Genomic DNA, 19,517 nt, shown 5'->3' on the forward strand with positions numbered 1-19,517 from the left:
TATTGTCACATTTAGTAGTGAACTGTTCATACTGTTGCGTTAAGTTATTTATTCTGTCATTTGGTACGAATTCCTCGATTCTTTCAATTATTTCTTCCTTATCGTGTGCACATTGTAAATTTAATTCTGAAAATTTTTGTACTATCACGCGATCTTTTTTTTTCTGTTCTCCGTCCTGTTCCTCTTGTCTGATTTCTGTTGAAATTAAACTATTATTGTCAGCATTCAAAATCGGCTGTACTTCTTCTCTGATTTCTTTCTTTAATTCATCTTTCATGTTTTTGAAAGATGTCCCCGTTCGTGAGCCTAGCCGTGTTTCCATTGTTCCCATCTCAGTTCTAATTGTTCCTATCTCTGTTTTAAATTCAGATCGAAACTGTGATCTCACTGCTTTCATCTCGGTTATAATTGTTCCTAATTCTGTTTCAATTGTTCTCATTTGTGAGTCTAACCGTGATCCGACATTTAATATTGCACTCATTAACTGCTCCATAGTAACTGGTTCGAAACTCTTTTCACCCTTAACGTTTCCCGCGAAATCGACTTCTTTCGTCATAGCTGTAAAGCTATCTGTGTTCGATACTATTCCAGAATCTTCCATCGTTAATCTCGTATTCTGTGAATTTTCTGATTGAGAAAAATTTTGAAATGGTTCCGGACTATCTTCCCGACTTATTACATTGTTTTCAACTCCATTATCCACCATACTGTTTTCCTCTGTTGGCGAGTTCGCCATGTCAACAATTTCGTTATTCTCACTATTCATCATTTTCGCTTTTTTCATTGATCGCGTAATCATTTACAAAACATAAAAAAAAAAATCGTCACTGTACGAAAATTACACACAATGACTCTTTATCTCCAACAATACTATTCACACCAGATGTTTCCTTCAAAGACGATTAACGAACAATTGAAATAATTGCACAAAATTGTCAAACGCGTATATAAGGCAATAAAAATTAAATTTTGAAAAATACCATTAGAAGAATGCCAATTACCAAATCTACACATGCAAAATAGACTACAATTACTAACTACAAATTACTACAACAATACCACTGTCTACTATTTTTTACAGTCAGAAGATTCCAAGGGACGATCCTGGCAGGGTCGCCACGTGCATGGGGGCTTAATTAAATAAATGAAAATAATTTAAATTTTTTAGTAGCTGTAAGTCCGATTACGCTGTGTCTCGTAATCGGTTGGCCCTGACTAGTATTATTACGCTATCTGACTGCAAAGAACAATGTAAGAAAATTTCCGTAAACACAGTTAATTAATTAAGTCCCCAGCAACTAAAAAAAAAAGAAAACCAACAAGACCAATAAGCACAAGAGTCACTGTTCTGTATGTGGGAGTGTGACTCAACATCCACATCTGGCACGGTTCTTTTCCAACAAGACAAGAATTTTTAAATATCAACTATGCTGACGTGACAAAAGAAATTTAGAAAAACTATAATTACGCAAGAAAACCAGAATTCACTCTAATACAAGAACACAAGCCAGATGCTTTGTTGACTGAACCTGTAGTGACGCATTATTTCAGACACACAAATAATAAAAAGACATTGTAAGTTTTACCTTCATATATATTGACGAAATGCACACAATAACATCTGCTATCTCTCCCATCAAATAACTGCATAAAACATGGAACAACACTCTTTACTACAACATCTTACTCCAACTTCACGACAAGCAGTGCCCACTAGCACATCTCGGTACGAACTCTTAACACACACTGTCCTCTCCGATGTCACAACAAGCACTGACTGCTATGAACTCTCGACAATCACAGTCTTCCACGAACTCTCAACAAGCACTGTGGAGGCGGCTTAATAGTACTCTTTGGCGCTATCTCTGGCGCAGTGGCACAGTGTAGCCACCTTTCAGCCTTAAGGACAGTGTTACCTGTGATAAGGTGTTCCCTGATGTTTGTAGTATCTTAGTATTACCTTACATCTTGAGTTATTGCGATGCAGAGTAGTCTTTTCTAGTGGTGACTTGTTGGAACCATTTCCAATAGTCAAACGACTGTACCAAGGAGCGATTAGAGGACCTGCTAGGCAGCTGCGTTATGTGGGTTGCATGCGAATCAGGCGAAATGCAATTCAGTTCGTTCGGATACTTTTGAGTATGACTGTACATTCCCGGTCAAAAAACTTTTTGCCACGGAATAGACAACGGGACTTCATTTCTCGACCGCTGAACAATGATGATAATGATGAGTTGAACGAAACAGTCAGTGCCTTGAAAAGAGGATATAGATAACACCAACATCAGTAAATATAAAACTAGTATAGTGGCGTACAGTCGAATTACCTCAGATGATGCTGTGAGATTTACAGTAAGAAATGAGACTTTAAACTTTGTAGACAGTGTGGGGCGGCGAGTAATAAATCCAATGGTCGTTACTTGTTTCGTCGTGAAAAGACACTTAAATTGTCTGTGAGTGTTTTACACTATCTTTGCCGTTTACAAGAGCCTGAAAACTATTTTTACAGTCAGCCAGAAAGCAATAGAGGACACACTAACCATAATTTCCATTCTGAAAGCCAATACTACTCTTTGTGCTCATTAACGGAAAATGTTCCTACTTGCTATTGACTCAGTGGGATCAAGAACTATATGACTATAAACTATGATCATAAATGAAAATTTTGAGTTTTAAATGATTGATTTATTCTGTAAAGGTTTACACGCACAAAATATAATAACATCCCTAATAATAATAATAATAATAATAATATCCCTATTGGAAACAGCACTATTATAACAGTTCAGAGGCGACTTCTACGGAAAGTTCCAAATAAAACGGTCTACCGCCATGACTTCTAAACCACCAAAAGTTAGTTGCTCATCTTAAAATTGGAAAATAATCTCGCCACTTACCACGCGGTTTTGTCAACATTACGAGTGACACAAAAACAATTACTTTCGTGAGATCTGAGCGACCTAGGATGGTGTACAGTCCTCACGAGTTCACTTCATACTTCTACCGAAAAAGCATTCCAATCTGTCCAGTTTTGACGCCATCCGCGGCACAATGTACGTGGGCGTTTGACAGACGCAGATTGATATATCGGTGTTGATGACGCTACTTATTAAGAAAAAATAGCGCCGTTACCGGTTTCAAATTGACAGGTTCATCATCAGACGGCTGTTTAAGTTTAAGTTGCTCATAGCTTAAGCTGCACAAGCGATCTTGGCTGATTTTCGTTGTGGCGAAAGTTTGTTGAGTTTGATGGTCCCCTACGTCCAGTAGTTACGTAACAAAGAGGATTATATATTCAAAGATTCCTAATCTATCAGTCGAAATTCAGCTAAACCGGCAAGAGAGCTATATAAAACGTTGTTACACTCTGCCTTTTTTGGGTGGGTCGCCAGGTAAAAGATAATCATTATAAAGTAAAATATTTCGTTGTTTTAATTTACTTATCTCCTTCACTTTAATAGTTGATCTACTGGCCCACTTATTGCGTATATCTGACAATTACTTAAAAATGAAATGGACACGTTTCTTTTAATATATTAATCAAGGAGACAGAATATCACATCTAATTTCATTAATGGGGTTTCATCGTGTTCCTCCAAAATTTCCTTACTGGTGGAAGATGGGACTGCAGTTAAGAAGCCATGACTCTCTTTTGAACATATGATACGAATAATACACTGAACAATTTATTTTAGACATAGGCTAAGCATAGATAGCAAAACTTGCATTTAATAGTATAATGCATTGGTATAGCGTCTGCTTCACACGAAAGTTAAATGAAATTTATCAGTGCACTGAACTGACTAATGATACAGCGTAGCTGGAATATCATAAAGATACGTGAACTAGGAAACCAATCTTGCATTCGTGCATACCGCAATAAATCGAAACAAACGTCCCATTACCACTATCAATACCACTTTGAGCGCCAATGCCTACTCAGAAGAGAGATTCCTTAGCAGAGAGGTGAAATGCAATGTACTCTGAACAACACGTGGTAGCATATGGCACCATACATACAGAGAAGAACCCCATTACAACTTTGTCAACATCAACAGAAATTTAGTGATATGCCCAAATGATTCACAAACACGAAAATAATTTGGCCACGTCACAATTCATTCCATTCTGCAAATTGAGATCACTGATTGATAAGGGATTGCTACACACTTTACCCGGAACACGCGTGATTGAGAACATCCAGGCTCACACATTGGAAAAGCATCTGTTTACGAAAGAAAAACTGACTACAGAGTGTCTAGGTTAAACATATAGTAACGTAAAATTTAATAAGCTGAGAAATAACTGAGACGTTTATTGACAGTATGTGTCTACAAGTATGGTAACTCAGAACACTTTTTTTTTACATGCCTAATACACCCCGATGTGCGCACTATCAGTGGCGCGACAGACATCTAATCTGTATTCCACTTCCTTCCTAGTGTTTTGCAGCATTGCAGGAGTAACATGTGCGACAGCTGCACGAAAGCGATGGCGCAGATCTGACAGATCACAAGCTGGTGTCTGGCACATTTGATTCTTGATAAACTCGCACAGAAAAAATTCAAGCGACGAAATGTCTGGGCTTCTACGGGGACCAAGCAGTCAATGGCCTTTCTCTCCGAATCCAGTGATCTGGAAACTCGTGATCCAAGAGCAACACTGGCGTTGAAAAATCACGTCACGAAGAAGTTGTGACACAGCATACATTTCCATCATGTTTACATACGTTGTTGCAGGTTCCGAGAAGACGCATGGGCCCATAACCCTGTCCTTCAACAATTTCCTCCATACATTCACTTTCTGAGAGCCACGTTCGCACTCTATCAGTACGTGGGGGGGGGGGGGTTCAGTTTCACATATGAGCCTGTTGTGAGTGTTTACTGTGCCAGAAGTGTTGAATGTAGCCTCGTCCGAGAAACAGACGAAATCGAAGAATGCCTCGTTTTCATCCATTTTTGCCAGAATTGTTTCTGCGGCTGCCTTCCATCGCGACCTATCCTATGGGTTGGTTCGATGATGAACCTGCAGCTGTTTTATGGACGACATTGTGTACTATCAAACTTGGTAACTGTAACTGCCTACTTGGTTGTTGGATTGGCATACGAGGTCTCCACTGGATGGACGCATGGATTAATTCAACAGTACCCTCTAGAAATGCGTGCATGGCGTGGTGGCCCGGCATCGAAAGCAAACTCCTAATTTCGCGAAGCCGCTTGTCCCATTTCTTGATTGTTACGTAAGTGGAAATATCGTCAGTTGGTCGTAGTCCATACGTACAACGAAAACGACGTTGTTTCGGTGTAACATACTTTAGCTCTGCGAGAGAAAGCACATAGAACACCCTCTTCTCTGGAGTACATGCGGTACCAACTGTCGCAAATAAACACAGAAAACATTTTCAGTTACCATACTTGTAGAATCAAACCGCCAATAAATATCTCAACAGCGTCTCGAATTACGTTTCATATTTTTATATATTTAACCGGGACACGTTGTATAAATTTCGAATATACTACGGGTAACACTCACGCACATAAGGCACATACATTTACTGAAAATAACAAGGAGTAGATTTAACTTCTACTGCACAAAGTCACCGAATTCCAAGTTCCGAAAAATTCATATCACGCCTCTCGCAATTACATTTAATAAATTAATCCCACACCTTGAGAACAGTTCAACTGCACAACCTAACTCGGAAAATAAAGTCTCTTTGTCTTACTCCACACGTGGAGCCTAACACACCCACACACAAGGAATTCCCTACCAAAAACTGAAGGATAATGTTAAAACCCCACATATAATTACTCTGTCAATAACTAGCATGTGTACCCCTGATTACCAAGAGTACTGAAGTGGAAATGTTTATAATTCACACACTAAATAATTCAAATGTCTGCATTGGTGGACTGCCTCACTAACGAGACAGCAGAGCACTGCGTATTCGCACAGGCCAAAGTACTATCCGCTTCATCTAATCTTGTGGTGAGGATATCCACCAGAGGTGCGTACAATAGTTATCTGTCAACCTAACTCGTTCTACCTGCTATATTCGTGTCCTGATGACCTAGCTAGACCTCTCTGCCTTTTTAATTACTATACAGCTATTGGCAAAACTACAGTAGCAGACAACAGCTACTACTGGAAAAGTCACATTCACTGGTTTCAGCCACACATCATAGGTAAACTGATAGGACAAGGCTATGAGAATGACTCAGGTGCACTATTACCAATAATACAATAAAGCAAAGAAGCGACACACTTCCTTCCGAGAAGATCGTGACACAGGCAAACAACGGAGACAAAAAAATTAGCAGAAAAACAAATGTGCTCGGTCTAATGGATCTCTCTCAATGTTTATTTTACTGTAATGAGATCTACCAGAAAATTAAAACAACGTAAACAACTTTCTATGATAAGGGTTTAGTTAATGTTGTGTTACACCGCTAATTCTCTTGTAGCATTGTTGACTGCTTTTGAAGAAGTTAGTATTTCGACAAATAGTAAGCAATGTTCAACACTTTTCTGAGTTTCGAAGATACAGACAATGTACAGCACCATAAGCACGTAAACATTTAGACCACATGGATGTTTACGTACGAAGATCTGTGCTGCGCAACTTGACATAAATAAGGTATGCATTGATGAGACGCGTTCTGAGGCATGAAAGATTATTTATTTTGCTAATAGAGGGAATTGTAGAGGTGAGTGAAAATGCTGGGCCGGCCGCGGTGGTCTAGCGGTTCTACGCGCTCAGTCCGGAACCGCGGGACTGCTACGGTCGCAGGTTCGAATCTTGCCTCGGGCATGGATGTGTGTGATGTCTTTAGGTTAGTTAGGTTTAAGTAGTTCTAAGTTCTAGGGGACTGATGACCGCAGATGTTAAGTCCCATAGTGCTCAGAGCCATTTGAACCATTTTTTTTTTTTTTTATGCTGGAGACAGTCAAATAAACGAATGCATTTATAAGGATGGAAAGGATCTAGGTTGTAACAGCTATGCAGAGATGAAGTGACTTAAGCAGGGTAGGCAACGATGGAGATCTGCAAACCAGTTTTCAATGAAAACAACAACAATATTAAGAAGTTGTCCATTACAGTAAAGAATGGTTTCATGTCCAGTTATCGAGACTATATGATTATCGAAGCAGTACATTCAATTGGGGAAATAGGTCCTCACTGAGTATTAAATGAAGATAGATAGGCTTTGCTGTTTACGTAAGCACAGGAAAGTGCAGAAGTATACATTTGTTTTTTCATGTTTTCAGATGCGATGCCTGCTCAACATCTGGGGTGTAATGCTGTTCCTGCGACTTTCTTGGGTCGTGGGACAGGCCGGCATAGGTGAGTCAAATTAATTATTCACAACTGTGGTGAAGTTTATTAACATACTTCAAGTCAACAGCTAGTCTTAGATAGCATTTTGCGGCAACCAAGTCTTCGCTATCTGAAACTGAATCGTGTATTGAGTTAAGCAATGTTACATTGAGGATTTGTCCTTTTGAACCCATGAAAACACACTATTAAAGAAGCACTACGTATTTTTCCTAAGTCAAATCAGCTGTTGACTGATTGTTCTAATTCCATCTTTATTGCTGTATGGCGGTACGATTTTGCCACCGATCGCGAACAATTTTGTCAATACGTAATTCATATTTACTTAGTATGGGATCGCATTTTAGGTGGGGTTATCGAATTATTAATCATTTATTGGTTGATACAGGGTAGCCTCATACGAACATTTCAGTATGCTTGGAAAGTAATTTCGCACTGGCTCTGACAGCAGGGTGAAGTCAAGGGCGCCCACAGTCTTCGAAAGAGACATAGGCCAAGGGAGATAGCGCTGGTGGTAGGGTATATTTAATGGCTCTGAAAACAATAGTACGATAGATAACATTTACTGCCTAGGCCCGCACCCTGTCCAGAAGCCAAGGAAATGGGCTCCTCGTGGTGATCCGTGTCGCTAAAAATAATTAGGGCGAGAGGGTGGCTGAAAGGCATAAGGCATAAGCATAAGGCATAAGGTCGTAGAGATGACTCTTACAAGCGTCGCCACCAGTATTGCTAGCACAAAGGAATGTACGGGGGACACCTGATACAGACGTGGGCTAATGCACACGAAAATTATGACGCAAGATGCCAAGCTGTATTCCCACAACAGAGCAGAGAAACGAGTCTGACTGGTTGAATTTGTAGCCGTAAGAGGACCTAGAGGATATTCTAGAACCTTTTTCTGAACTGAGTCGAAAGCGGTTGGGTTGGGTTGTTTGAGGAGGAGACCAAACAGCGAGGACATTCGGGAAGGAAGTCGACCGTGCCCTTTCAAGGAACCGTCACGGTATTTGCCTGGATCGATTTAGGGAAATCACGGAAAACCTAAATCAGGATGGCCGGATGGGGGATTGATTCGTCGTCCTCCCGAATGCGAGTCCAGTGTGCTAATAACTGCGCCACATCGCTCGATTCGAAAGCGGTTGGTTCGCAGCTTTGTCACTCGTAGGGTGGGAGCCATTCCATTTGTAATGGGTATGACGATTGATCGCATGGAGACTGCTTACAAAAGAAGCGAGGTTTTTCTCTAATCCGGAGCACGGCTGAGCATAGGGATGTAGACAGGACACCATCGCTTGAGAGCGTTTTGAGACATTGCTGGCACGGTGCCAGTGAACAGTCCCACTATTAGATTCCGTAAAGTGCTGATTTCGCCACTAGGAGCAGAAGTATTCGTTTCTGCATGAGCAGAGAATCGAATCTGTGCTTCTTGTGGAGACGGCGGCATTACGAAGTGCTTCTGTATAACAGCATGCCCGAGTCAAGTTTCTGCTCCTGGCTTATGAGCAAGCAGAATTATTGATTCGTGTCCTGCATTGTATTGAAGTAGTTTCCAACCCTAGGAGTTTGTAGCCGCTATTTCACTTCCTCTTTGTAGCCGGCTAAACAACCTACGTCATCTGCACGACGGCCATCAGTGCTGACCAGATCAGCGCAGCAGAAACTGCTCTTCCCTGCAGTGAATTCGGTGATACGCACCACATCTCGTCAAATAGGGAATATTTAATAGTAAATGTGTTAAGCTCAGTTTGCTAGATCTCTGAACTCCTGACTGGGAGTGCCATGTAGGGTGGAGGCTTTCATAAATTCAATGCTACAGTATTAACCACTTAGTACTTCCCCCGAATAAAAAGGGGCGCGATTTCAAGTCAAGTCACAGATGTTTTACCGATCTTAAATTTCGACTAATGAGTATGAGTTACCGTTCTATGTCAACACCTGCTCATTTTACATTTTTTAGCGTTGCTTATCATAATAAATACTTTTACAGTACCCAGCTGTTCTACTTTTCCTAGATTAGATTCCAAGTACCAGTCGTGATTTAGAGTGGAGTATTATTACAACTTGGGGACTTACATTTTAATCCTGGTTGAAAGCTGTCTATGGCAGTGCTAATTTTACTCACTTTTAGGCGTGAGCATTCCATTGCGAACACAACTTTGAAAACCATCACTCCTACACATGCCGTATGTACAAATACACCCGGGGAAGCATTGGTGTACTTACAGACTTTTGTAAAGTCAGAGCTGGCAATGAAACGGTATGTTGTTACACGGCAGAAAAATAATAGAGTGATCATAGACTAAAGTAACTTTTTCCTAATTTTATTTCTAAATTCTCTGATTGTGAAAAGGTCGTGGGAAGGCACTGGTTGAGATGTTATTAGCGAGTTTACGCACTGCTGCTGAGGCCTATGCAGCGCGTGGTAGAAAAAGTAAAGTCGTATGGCATAAAAAGCTTGGAGATACCGAAGAGCACATTGGCCACCTAATTCGAAAGTTTTCCCTTATCCTCCACGACCACAGGCACCTTTCCTTCGAGAAGTATCAGAGTGGTGCGTGTAAGTGCGTCTGTTAAGTGTAGACGACTGTAATTGTGCGCGTGGAGTGTAGTGATGTGTTGATGTCGGAGATGATAAGGGATGGTGTAAGACACATCACACAGCCTACTCCTCTCGGAGAGCACCAAGATGAGAACCGAGTTTAACATCTCTATCCTATGGACGAATCACCATCTACAGTATCTCATGTTCACATTTCATGACACACTGCGGAGAGATAGAAACGAGTTCGTGACGCTCAACATTCATATCGGCGGTGATCTGATTCACGATAGATAGTCGATTGCCCCTGTGGCTAAGAGGAATCGGAATGGCGCCTTTCATCAAACACTTATGGTCGTTCCGTGAGGGAGCCTGTTTTTTTTTTTTGGGCGGGGGGGGGGGGGGGGGGGGGAAGGGTAATCAATCTTCTGACTTGTTTGATGCTGCCCACCAAGAATTCCTCTCCTGTATCAACCTCTTCACCTCAGAGTAGCACTTGCAACCGACGTCCTCAATTATTTGTTGGATATATTCCAATTTCCGTCTTCCTCTGCCGTTTTTGACCCCTACAGCTCTCTCTAGTACCATGTAAGTCCTTCACTGATGCCTTAACAGATGTCCTATCATCCTGTCCCTTCTCATTATCAGTGTTTTCCACATGTTCCTTTCCTCTCCGATTCTCCGCAGAACCTCCTCATTCCCTACCTTAACAGTCCACATAATTTTCAACATTGGTCTGCAACAACACATCTCAAATGTCTCGATTCTCTTCTGTTCCGGTTTTCCCACAGTCCATGTTTCACTACCATACAATGCTGTACTCCAAACGTACATTCTCAGAAACTTATTCCCAAAATTAAGGCCTGTGTTTGATAACAGTAGACTTCTCTTGGCCAGGAATGCCCTTTTCGCCAGTGCTAATCTGCTTTTGATGTCCTTCTTGCTCCGTTCATCATTGCTTATTTTGCTGCCTAGATATCAGAGTTCCTTAACTTTATCTCCTTCGTGACCATCAATCCTGATGTTAAGTTTCTCTCTGTTCTCATTTCTGCTATTTCTAAATACTTTCGTCTTTCTTTGATTTTCTCTCAATCCATATTCTGTACTCATTAGACTGTTCATTCCATTCACCAGATCATGTAAGTCTTCTTCACTTTCATTCAGGATAGCAATGTCATCAGCGTATCGTATTTAATCCATCTCCTAAAACTTTCTTTTATTTCCATCATTGCTTCTTCGAAGTACACATTGAACAGTAGGGGTGAAAGACTACATCCCTGTCTCAGACCCTTTTTTTATCCGAGCACTCCTATTATTCCCTCTTGGCTCTTGTGAATATTGTGTATCAATCGTCTCTCTCTATAGCTTACTCCTATTTTCCTCATAATTCCGAACATCTTGCACCATTTTGCATTGACGAACTCTTTTTCCAGATCTACAAATCCTGTGAACGTGTCTTGATTTTTCTCTAGTCTTGCTACTATTACCAACCGTAACATCAGAACTGCCTCTCTGGTGCCTTTACCTTTCCTGATCGTCATATAACACATCCTCAATTTCCTTTTCCATTTTTCTGTATATTATTTTTGTCAGTAACTTGGATGCATGGGCTGTTAAACTGATTGTGCGGTAATTCTCGCACTTGTAAACTCTTGCAGTCTTCGAAATTGTGTGAACGATATTTTTCCGAAAGTCAAATGGTATATCGCCAGACTCATACATTTTAAACACCAACGTGAATAGTAACTTTTGTTGCCATTCTCCCAATGACTTAAGAAATTCAGATGGAATGTTATTTATTGTTTCTGCCTTATTTGATCTTAAGTCCTCCAAAGTTCTTTTAAACACTTGGTCTAATACTGAATCCCCAATCTCTGTTGACCCCAGTTTCTTCTTCCATCACATCAGACAAAGCTCCCCCCTCACAGAAACCTTCAATGTACTCCTTCTACCTACCCGCTCTCTCCTCTGGATTTAGCAGTGGAATTCCCTTGCGCTCTTAATGTTATCACCCTTGCTTTTAATTTCACTGAAGTGTGTTTTGATGTTCCTATATACTGAGACAGCCCTTCCGACTATCATTTCTTTTTCGATTTCTTCACATTTTTCATGCAGCCATTTCGTCTTCGCCTCCATGCACTTTCTATTTATTTCGTTCCTCAGCGACTTGTATTTCTGTATTCCTGAATCTCCCTGGACATTTTTGTACTTCCTTCTTTGATCGATCAACTGAAGTTTTTCTTGTGTTACCCATGGTTTCTTCGCTGTTATCTTCTTTGTATGTGTGTTTTCCTTTCCAACTTCTGTGATTAACCTTTTTAGAGATGTCCGTTTGTCCTCAACTGTACTGCCTACTGAGCAACTTATGGGTATGGAAATACTGTCTTTGCGAAATTAAAGATCCGCCCTACACACTGTTGGGCTAGGAAAACCCAGTTCCTCTGTAGTCACCATCTTGCACCGATTATAGTTTCACGTTCGAAAATCGCGATATGCTGTTATGTTCACTACACATATCTTGTCACACTGTTCAGATTCGGGGTTATACAAGGCACATCATCAAGTGCGACAGTCTTTCTATGACTTCTGACGACTGAACTTTTAAATGGGCGTTAACACTAGCAAATGAAATCCTACAAAACGATGCGTAATGTTATCATTTGTCGCACATTATGAATCGTAATTACTTGTTCATTGTTCAGTAACGATCAGCACAAAAAGCGACTTTTCAAATTTATAATGTGATTAGTATCCTGTTTCTCACTCCATACAAATTATTATTATTACTAGTCAGTGTTCGACTCGCAAGGCTCATCAAGGACAATCACTTTTTAAAAGAGAAAGGAGATCGGCTTTTCCACTTAAATGCGTTATGTTACTTGAAAAAGGAAAAGAAAGAAAACAATTTTGCCTCGCATCGATTTGTGGTTCAGGTACAAAATTGTTAATATAATCAAGATGACCGCAGAAGTACTGTTTCCTATTAATTAAAAATTGTAAACCATGTTTAATTTTTAATTCTGGAAAAAAAGAATAACACATTAAAGGGAATTAATTATTGAATAGTAAATAGTCAAAGCCATGCATTTTTATCTTCGCCTGAATAATTATCCGTAATAGTCCTTTTTATTGTTATACTTCTTTTATTGCAGTATTTTTATCTCTTACATTTTTGTATCACACTGTACTCTTTCCATACTGGAAAACTAACACCTCTTGTGTATCAGACATCTCAATTAATTGACATCATGAATTGTTTAAAAAACATTTAGACTGAGATTTTTTTTTCAGGCGAAGGAGTTGGTGTGATAGTCGTAGCAAACTTTGTTACGTTATTAACCACAATCTCAATGTCGGCGGTCTGTACCAATGGACAGATAAAAGGAGGTAAGCAAATCACAGTGACACGGACAAGCTGTAAATATAACTTTGCGTTTGGTATTGTGCATGAATGATGAGTTTATTTTATATGCTTGTCTCTGCTCTCAGGTGGTATAAAGGCCTGCTACTTAATTGGATGCTTCTTCGGTTTGAAAGAAGTCTAAAGATTTTGCAGTTCTTAGATCGGTTATTGCTGCTACGATGGCAGGTTGTCAAGTTTAAGTGAGTTTGAATGTGGCGTTATAGTCGGCGCACGGGAGTTGGAACACAGCATCTCCGAGGCTGCGTTGAAGTGGGGATTTTTCCGTACGACCATTTCACGAGTGTACCGTGAATATCAGGAATCCGGTAAAACATCGAATCTACGACATCGCTGCGCCCGGAAAAAGATCCTGCAAGAACTGGACCAATGACGACTGAAGAGAATCGTTCAACGTGGCAGAAGTGCAACCCTTTAGCAAACTGCTGCAGATTTCAATTTTGAGCCATCAATGAGTGTCAGCGTGCGAACCGTTCAACGAAACATCGAACAAGCCTCGTGTCAAATTGTACCGTGGGGATGGACGTGTACAGGTGTGGAGACAGCCTCATGAATCCACGGACCCTGCATATCAGCAGGGAACTATTCAAGCTTGTGGAGGATCTGTAATGGTGTGGGGTGTGTGCAGTTGGTGTGATATGGGTCCCCCTGACACGTCTAGATACGACTCTGACAAGTGACACGTACGTAAGTAACCTGTGTGATCACCTGCATCCATTCATATCCATTGTGCATTCCGTCGGACTTCCGCAATTCTAGCAGGACAAAGCGACACCCCAATAGCCCAGAAATGCTACAGAGTGACTCCAGGAACACTCTTCTGAATTTAAACACTGCCGCTGGCCACCAAACTCCCCAGGACAATTACCGACCAAAATTTTGAAACTTTACAAGCACATGTCCCAAGGTGGTGATGAGCATATACGAGCAAAGTGAGAGATTAATAGAAATACGTAACAAGCTGTATCGAAGAGATCATGAGATTCGCGAAAATTTCAAGTGGACTACATCATGATTAGACTAGGTACTGGACTGCAAAAATATACTCCTTTTACCTATCTACATGTCTCCTTTGTCCATTCTGAGGGAGATTGGTTTCACAGTCCCCCACATTGTCCTAATCTCTGAAATCTTACTAGTGTGATTCTTGGGTATTACGAATGTGTGGAGAGTTATTATCAACCGCGCTCGTGGATTGTTGGAACTTTTAAAGTACGCAAATACTTTATGAACAGCATTTTCCCCTTAAAGTCTTCCCTAGAGCTACGCTGAGTACCTTCTTCAACCAACGATACAAACCCATAATAAATCGCAATATTTTAACTTGCACTGCTTCGATTTCTTCAGTCGTTTTGACATGAAAAAACACACTTATATATGAGCAACACTCGAGAATGCGATAAGGGATATGTTTTAAGCCATATAGAGAAAAATACTCTGCTAGGATTATCCAAATATGCCGTCTGAAATAGTACTAATTATTAATCTTACAAGACCTTATAAGGGCTCATTGTCATATGAGACAGATGTTCACAGAGTCTTTCATGATGGTATGCCTGAATAAATATACAGAATCCAAATAATTCGCACTGTCTCTGAGCTTTATGCTGAGCACATGTGCCGTATCAGGGAAAAGGAAATGAGAAGTCGGACGTGGTTGAACACTGCCGACCGGACGAACGCAAAATACAGTTTTAAAGTTTATAGTCTTAGCCCAGGCATGTTCATATAAGAATTCCGTCATGCAGGAGGCAGTAGAGATTACAATAAATTGCAACAATTTTAACCCGAGATCAAGGATACACACTTGGTAAGACATAAGTCGGGCTGTGGATACGGGTCGGAAGCAAATACGATTGCTTAGAGCTTGTGTGGAGGTGGGAGCGACATTTCAAACGTGACGCCGGCTCCACGCGTCACCTAAAGTCACCCAACACCCCTCCCCCCTCTCCCTTCTTCACATTCTTCCCAAAGGTCCAAGAGAAAAAAGCACGCCATGGCGCGTACATCACAGTACGTGACACGGCAGGTCTTTCGAGATGCAGTAGCCGTCTCAGGGAGGGAGCAAACAACTGTTTCAGACGAATTTAATAATTCTTCACTGCGCATATAAATGTATGCAGGTTCTCGATAGCACGCGATGGATGTTAAAATCTTTAGTGGATACCTTTCCATTGATATATTGATTTCCCTGGGCCCTGCAAGGAGCTGAGCAGTCGCGAAGTATGGCGGACAAGGCGACTATAATCCGTTCATCATAAGAATATATGCGTGTGAAATCTTATGGGACTTAACTGCTAAGGTCATCAGTCCCTAAGCTTACTCACTACTTAACCTAAATTATCCTAAGGACAAACAAACACACCCATGCCCGAGGGAGGACTCGAACCTCCGCCGGGACCAGCCGCACAGTCCATCACTGCAGTGCCTGAGACCGCTCGGCTAATCCCGCGCGGCATCATAAGAATAAACCTGATGTAAACAAACACAAGCGCGATGATTGGTCACAAACCGTAGCACACTTACACTGGTGTTGTTACGCTCTCATGGAAGTAGGTCCTACTTATGCATTAGATACATTATTACTAAGTTACGTTCAATGAAACTTTAAGATACTCAAATGTATTAACAGCCATCAACGTTTTTCTTATTCAAGCTTTAGCTACTTAGTTTTTATTTCAAAAATCGTCTGCAACCAGAGCCTCTGCAGCTTTGTTCTCTGATTGTCGCCCTGTTAATGAACGCCGGCCGGGGTGGCCGAGCGGTTCTAGGCGCTACAGTCTGGAACCGCGCGATCGCTACGGTCGCAGGTTCGAATCCTCCCTTGGGCATGGATGTGTGTGATGTCCTTAGATTAGTTAGGTGTAAGTAACTGATGACCTCAGAAGTTAAGTCCCATACTGCTCAGAGCCATTTGAACCATTTTTTGTTAATTAACGGTATGAAAATGGCTGAGGCTGCTTTCTGTTCTGTGAAAATGGCTGAGGCTGCTTCCGTAGTGAAACACGCGTGTGGAATACACTTAAAAAGAGTCAATAAATAGGCTGTTTTTAATGTTTTTCATAAATTTACGGAGATAATCGGCTTTGAAGTTTTCCGAGCCATTGTATGTAATACAATTGATAAATTACTGCACATCGTACATATAGCGCAGTTGGTAGCGTTATGGAATGTTAACCGCATACAGTTAATCGTTCTTTGGCTTCAATCTCCCCTGCATCATTTTTTTCTCGTTTAATCTAAAATATGTACATCTCGTAAGTATAAAACCTATCATCATTTTTTTATGAATAGTGCACGTCCTCTTGTTTCTAATTGCATATAGGACGCGAAATGTCTATTTTCATTTTAAATACAAATGGTTGATTATCGATGTTTTATGAAAGATTGTTCATAAAAGTTGCTTAAATTAAGAAAACATAAGAATTTAATTTTTAAGGCAAAAATGAAAAACCAAATACTCTTTATTTGGACTGTGTCCATCGTTTTACATCACAGAGGTAGATAAGTATCGTAGAAACATGAAAAACAATCATTTTCACAGTATCGAGCACATCATACAAACGCTGCATTTTTATATTTGCTACTGAAATGATCGTATGGCATTGTTGGCCGGGAGGCCCCCTTCGGAGAGTTCGGCCGCCGTATTGCAAGTTCTTTCTAGTTGATGCCACATCGGCGACTTGCGAGTCAATGATGATGAAAATAATGATGGACAACACAACACCCAGTCCCAACCCGGGCCCCCTGCATGGCAGGCGATAAGGCTACCGCTACGCTACGGAGGCGATCCTAGCAACTGTATCACTATAATATGAACCCAACAGAACTGCTCTGGAGCCAAGTTGCAGAACTTGGCCCGAGAAGTAACAAGACTGTTAAGCTGCCAGGCATACTGGAACTAACGCACGCAGCGGATAAGGAAGGAGTTAAGAGATTAACAGACAACTGACTGTAATTAATACCTTCAGTAGCTTCAGTATTCAACAGTACGGTGAAATCACTGCAGTATGCTTTTGCATTGTACACAGCTCGCTCAGAAAAAATACCTTATGTTTAAGTTAGAAATTTTCATCACTCTTGTTTGTAATTAGAATACTATGTCAGCTGCGAACGAGTGCATTTTATGCTTTTCGTCTGGTCACCTAAGAAGCGCTCTGTAGTGCTGGACTTTCTCCCGAATATTATTTCATTCTCTTTAAAAGTTAAATGACATTAGAAGCTATATTGTTTCTTTGCTCGTCTCTTTTTACGTCTGGACTGCAACCGCTCACATCATTCCAGGTTAGCTGGACGGCTGGCTGGCTAGTGCTGTCTAAGTTTAATGCGCCGATAAAGCTGTTGTCCCGCATTATCGGTCAGTCTCTGTGCGTGTGAATACAGCATAAAACGTATTCTTATGATCGTACTTGACTGTACAGGTCACAGCTGGGCTTCCGCTCCACGTGAAACGAAATCCAATTAGATTCAAGCAAACGCAGAAGAATACGTGGCGTAATTGTTACATCAGGTTTATTCTTATGATCAACAGAGTATAGTGTGAGATCACAAGTTTGTTGTGGGACCCGTATTTCTCGTGGGACCCTAGTGCCCCCAGCGGCCAGGAACTGCCAGAAACTTGAGTTCTGTGTCGGCCTCTGGGGTGTGACGTTCAGGATGATACACGGGTTGTGTTAGCATATAGCTGGCGCCGCCAGTACCCACGACATACGGAATTCCATTTTAATCTGCACCCATCGGCCAGAACATTATGACCACCTACCTAATAGCTGGTATGTCCACCTTTGGCACAGATAACAGTGACAACGTGTCGTGGCACGGAAGCAATAAGGCCTTGGTAGGTCGCTGGAGGGAGTTGGCACCACATCTGCACAAATAAGTCACCTAATACCCATAAATTCCGGGGAGGGTGGCGATGAACTCTGACGCCAAATTGAGTCGTATCCTAGATGTGTTCGATTTGGTTGATTTAGGGAGGCAGCACATCAACTGAAAATCGCCACTGTGTTCCTCGAACCACTCCATCACACTCCTGGTCTTGGGAATGTCGCATTATCTTGTTGGGAGACGTGGTCGACATGATGGGGTATACGTTGTTTACAAACAGTGTGCGATACTCTTTGGCCGTCGTGGGCCTTGCGCGAGCTCCACTAGATCCATGGAGGTCCACGTGAATGTTCTCCAGAGAATAATGGAGCCGCCGCCAGTTTGTCTCCGTCCCGCGGTACAGGTGTCAAGGAGCTGTTCCCCTGGAAAACAACGGATCCGCGCCCTGCCATCGGCATGATTAAGAAGGTACTGGGATTCACCAGACTATGCAACGCTCTGCCAGTGCGCCAAGGTCCAGTGCCGATGGTCATGTGCCCATTTCAGTCGTAGTTGCCGATGTCGTGGTGTTAACAGTAGCACAAAATGGTTCAAATGGTTCAAATGCCTCTGAGCACTATGCGACTTAACTTCTGAGGTCATCAGTCCCCTAGAACTTAGAACTAATTAAACCTAACTAACCTAAGGATATCACACACATCCATGCCCGAGGCAGGATTCGAACCTTTGACCGTAGCGGTCGCTCGGTTCCAGACTGTAGCGCCTAGAGCCGCACGGCCACTCCGGCCGGCTAACAGTAGCACATGCGTGGGTCGTCGGCTGCGGAGACCCGTCGTTAGGAGTGTTCGGTGGACTGTGTGTTCACACACATTTTGACTCTGCCCAGCATTAAAGTCAGTTTCGCCACAGTTCGCCGACTGTCCTCTTTTGCCAATGTGTCTACGACGTCACACATCTGTAATGATGGGTGTCTGCCCAACCCCACGACTTCTGGACGTGGATTCACCTTGGTTTCATCATGTGTTGAAGACACTCACCACAGTACTCCTCGCACACCCATCAAGTCCTGCAGTTTCCGAAACGCTCGTGGCGAGACTCTGGGACATCACAGTCTGCTCGCGGCCAAACTCAGATACATCGCACATCTTCCCCATTCTACAAATGGACAGTACGCTCACTGATGCTACAAGCACTGTGCGTTTGTCTTACTAGCAGTCATTCCTCGCCATGTGAAGCTGCTATGCCTGGGCGGATCTATATCGGTAGTCGGACGGTGGTCATAGTGTTCTGGCTGATTGGTATATTTTATAGGTTGACGGTGATCAAGATATATATCTTGACAGGACACAACTGTAAGGGAGGTAGCCACGTTATTTTATTATTACTTTTATTGT

General features: G+C 41.7%; 1 protein-coding gene across 1 annotated transcript in view; it reads left to right on the top strand.

Moving 5' to 3' along the window:
- LOC124805719 (bumetanide-sensitive sodium-(potassium)-chloride cotransporter-like) overlaps positions 1-19,517 on the top strand; it is a 621,615-nt gene that overhangs the window by 398,684 nt on the left and 203,414 nt on the right. Inside the window, exons 3-4 of the mRNA XM_047266288.1 lie at positions 7,270-7,345; positions 13,167-13,262. Of these exons, the coding sequence (XP_047122244.1) occupies positions 7,270-7,345; positions 13,167-13,262 (172 nt within the window). The remainder of the gene's footprint in view (positions 1-7,269; positions 7,346-13,166; positions 13,263-19,517) is intronic.

This window comes from Schistocerca piceifrons, chromosome 7 (genome assembly GCF_021461385.2).
Source record: "Schistocerca piceifrons isolate TAMUIC-IGC-003096 chromosome 7, iqSchPice1.1, whole genome shotgun sequence".
NCBI classification, from domain to species: domain Eukaryota; kingdom Metazoa; phylum Arthropoda; class Insecta; order Orthoptera; family Acrididae; genus Schistocerca; species Schistocerca piceifrons.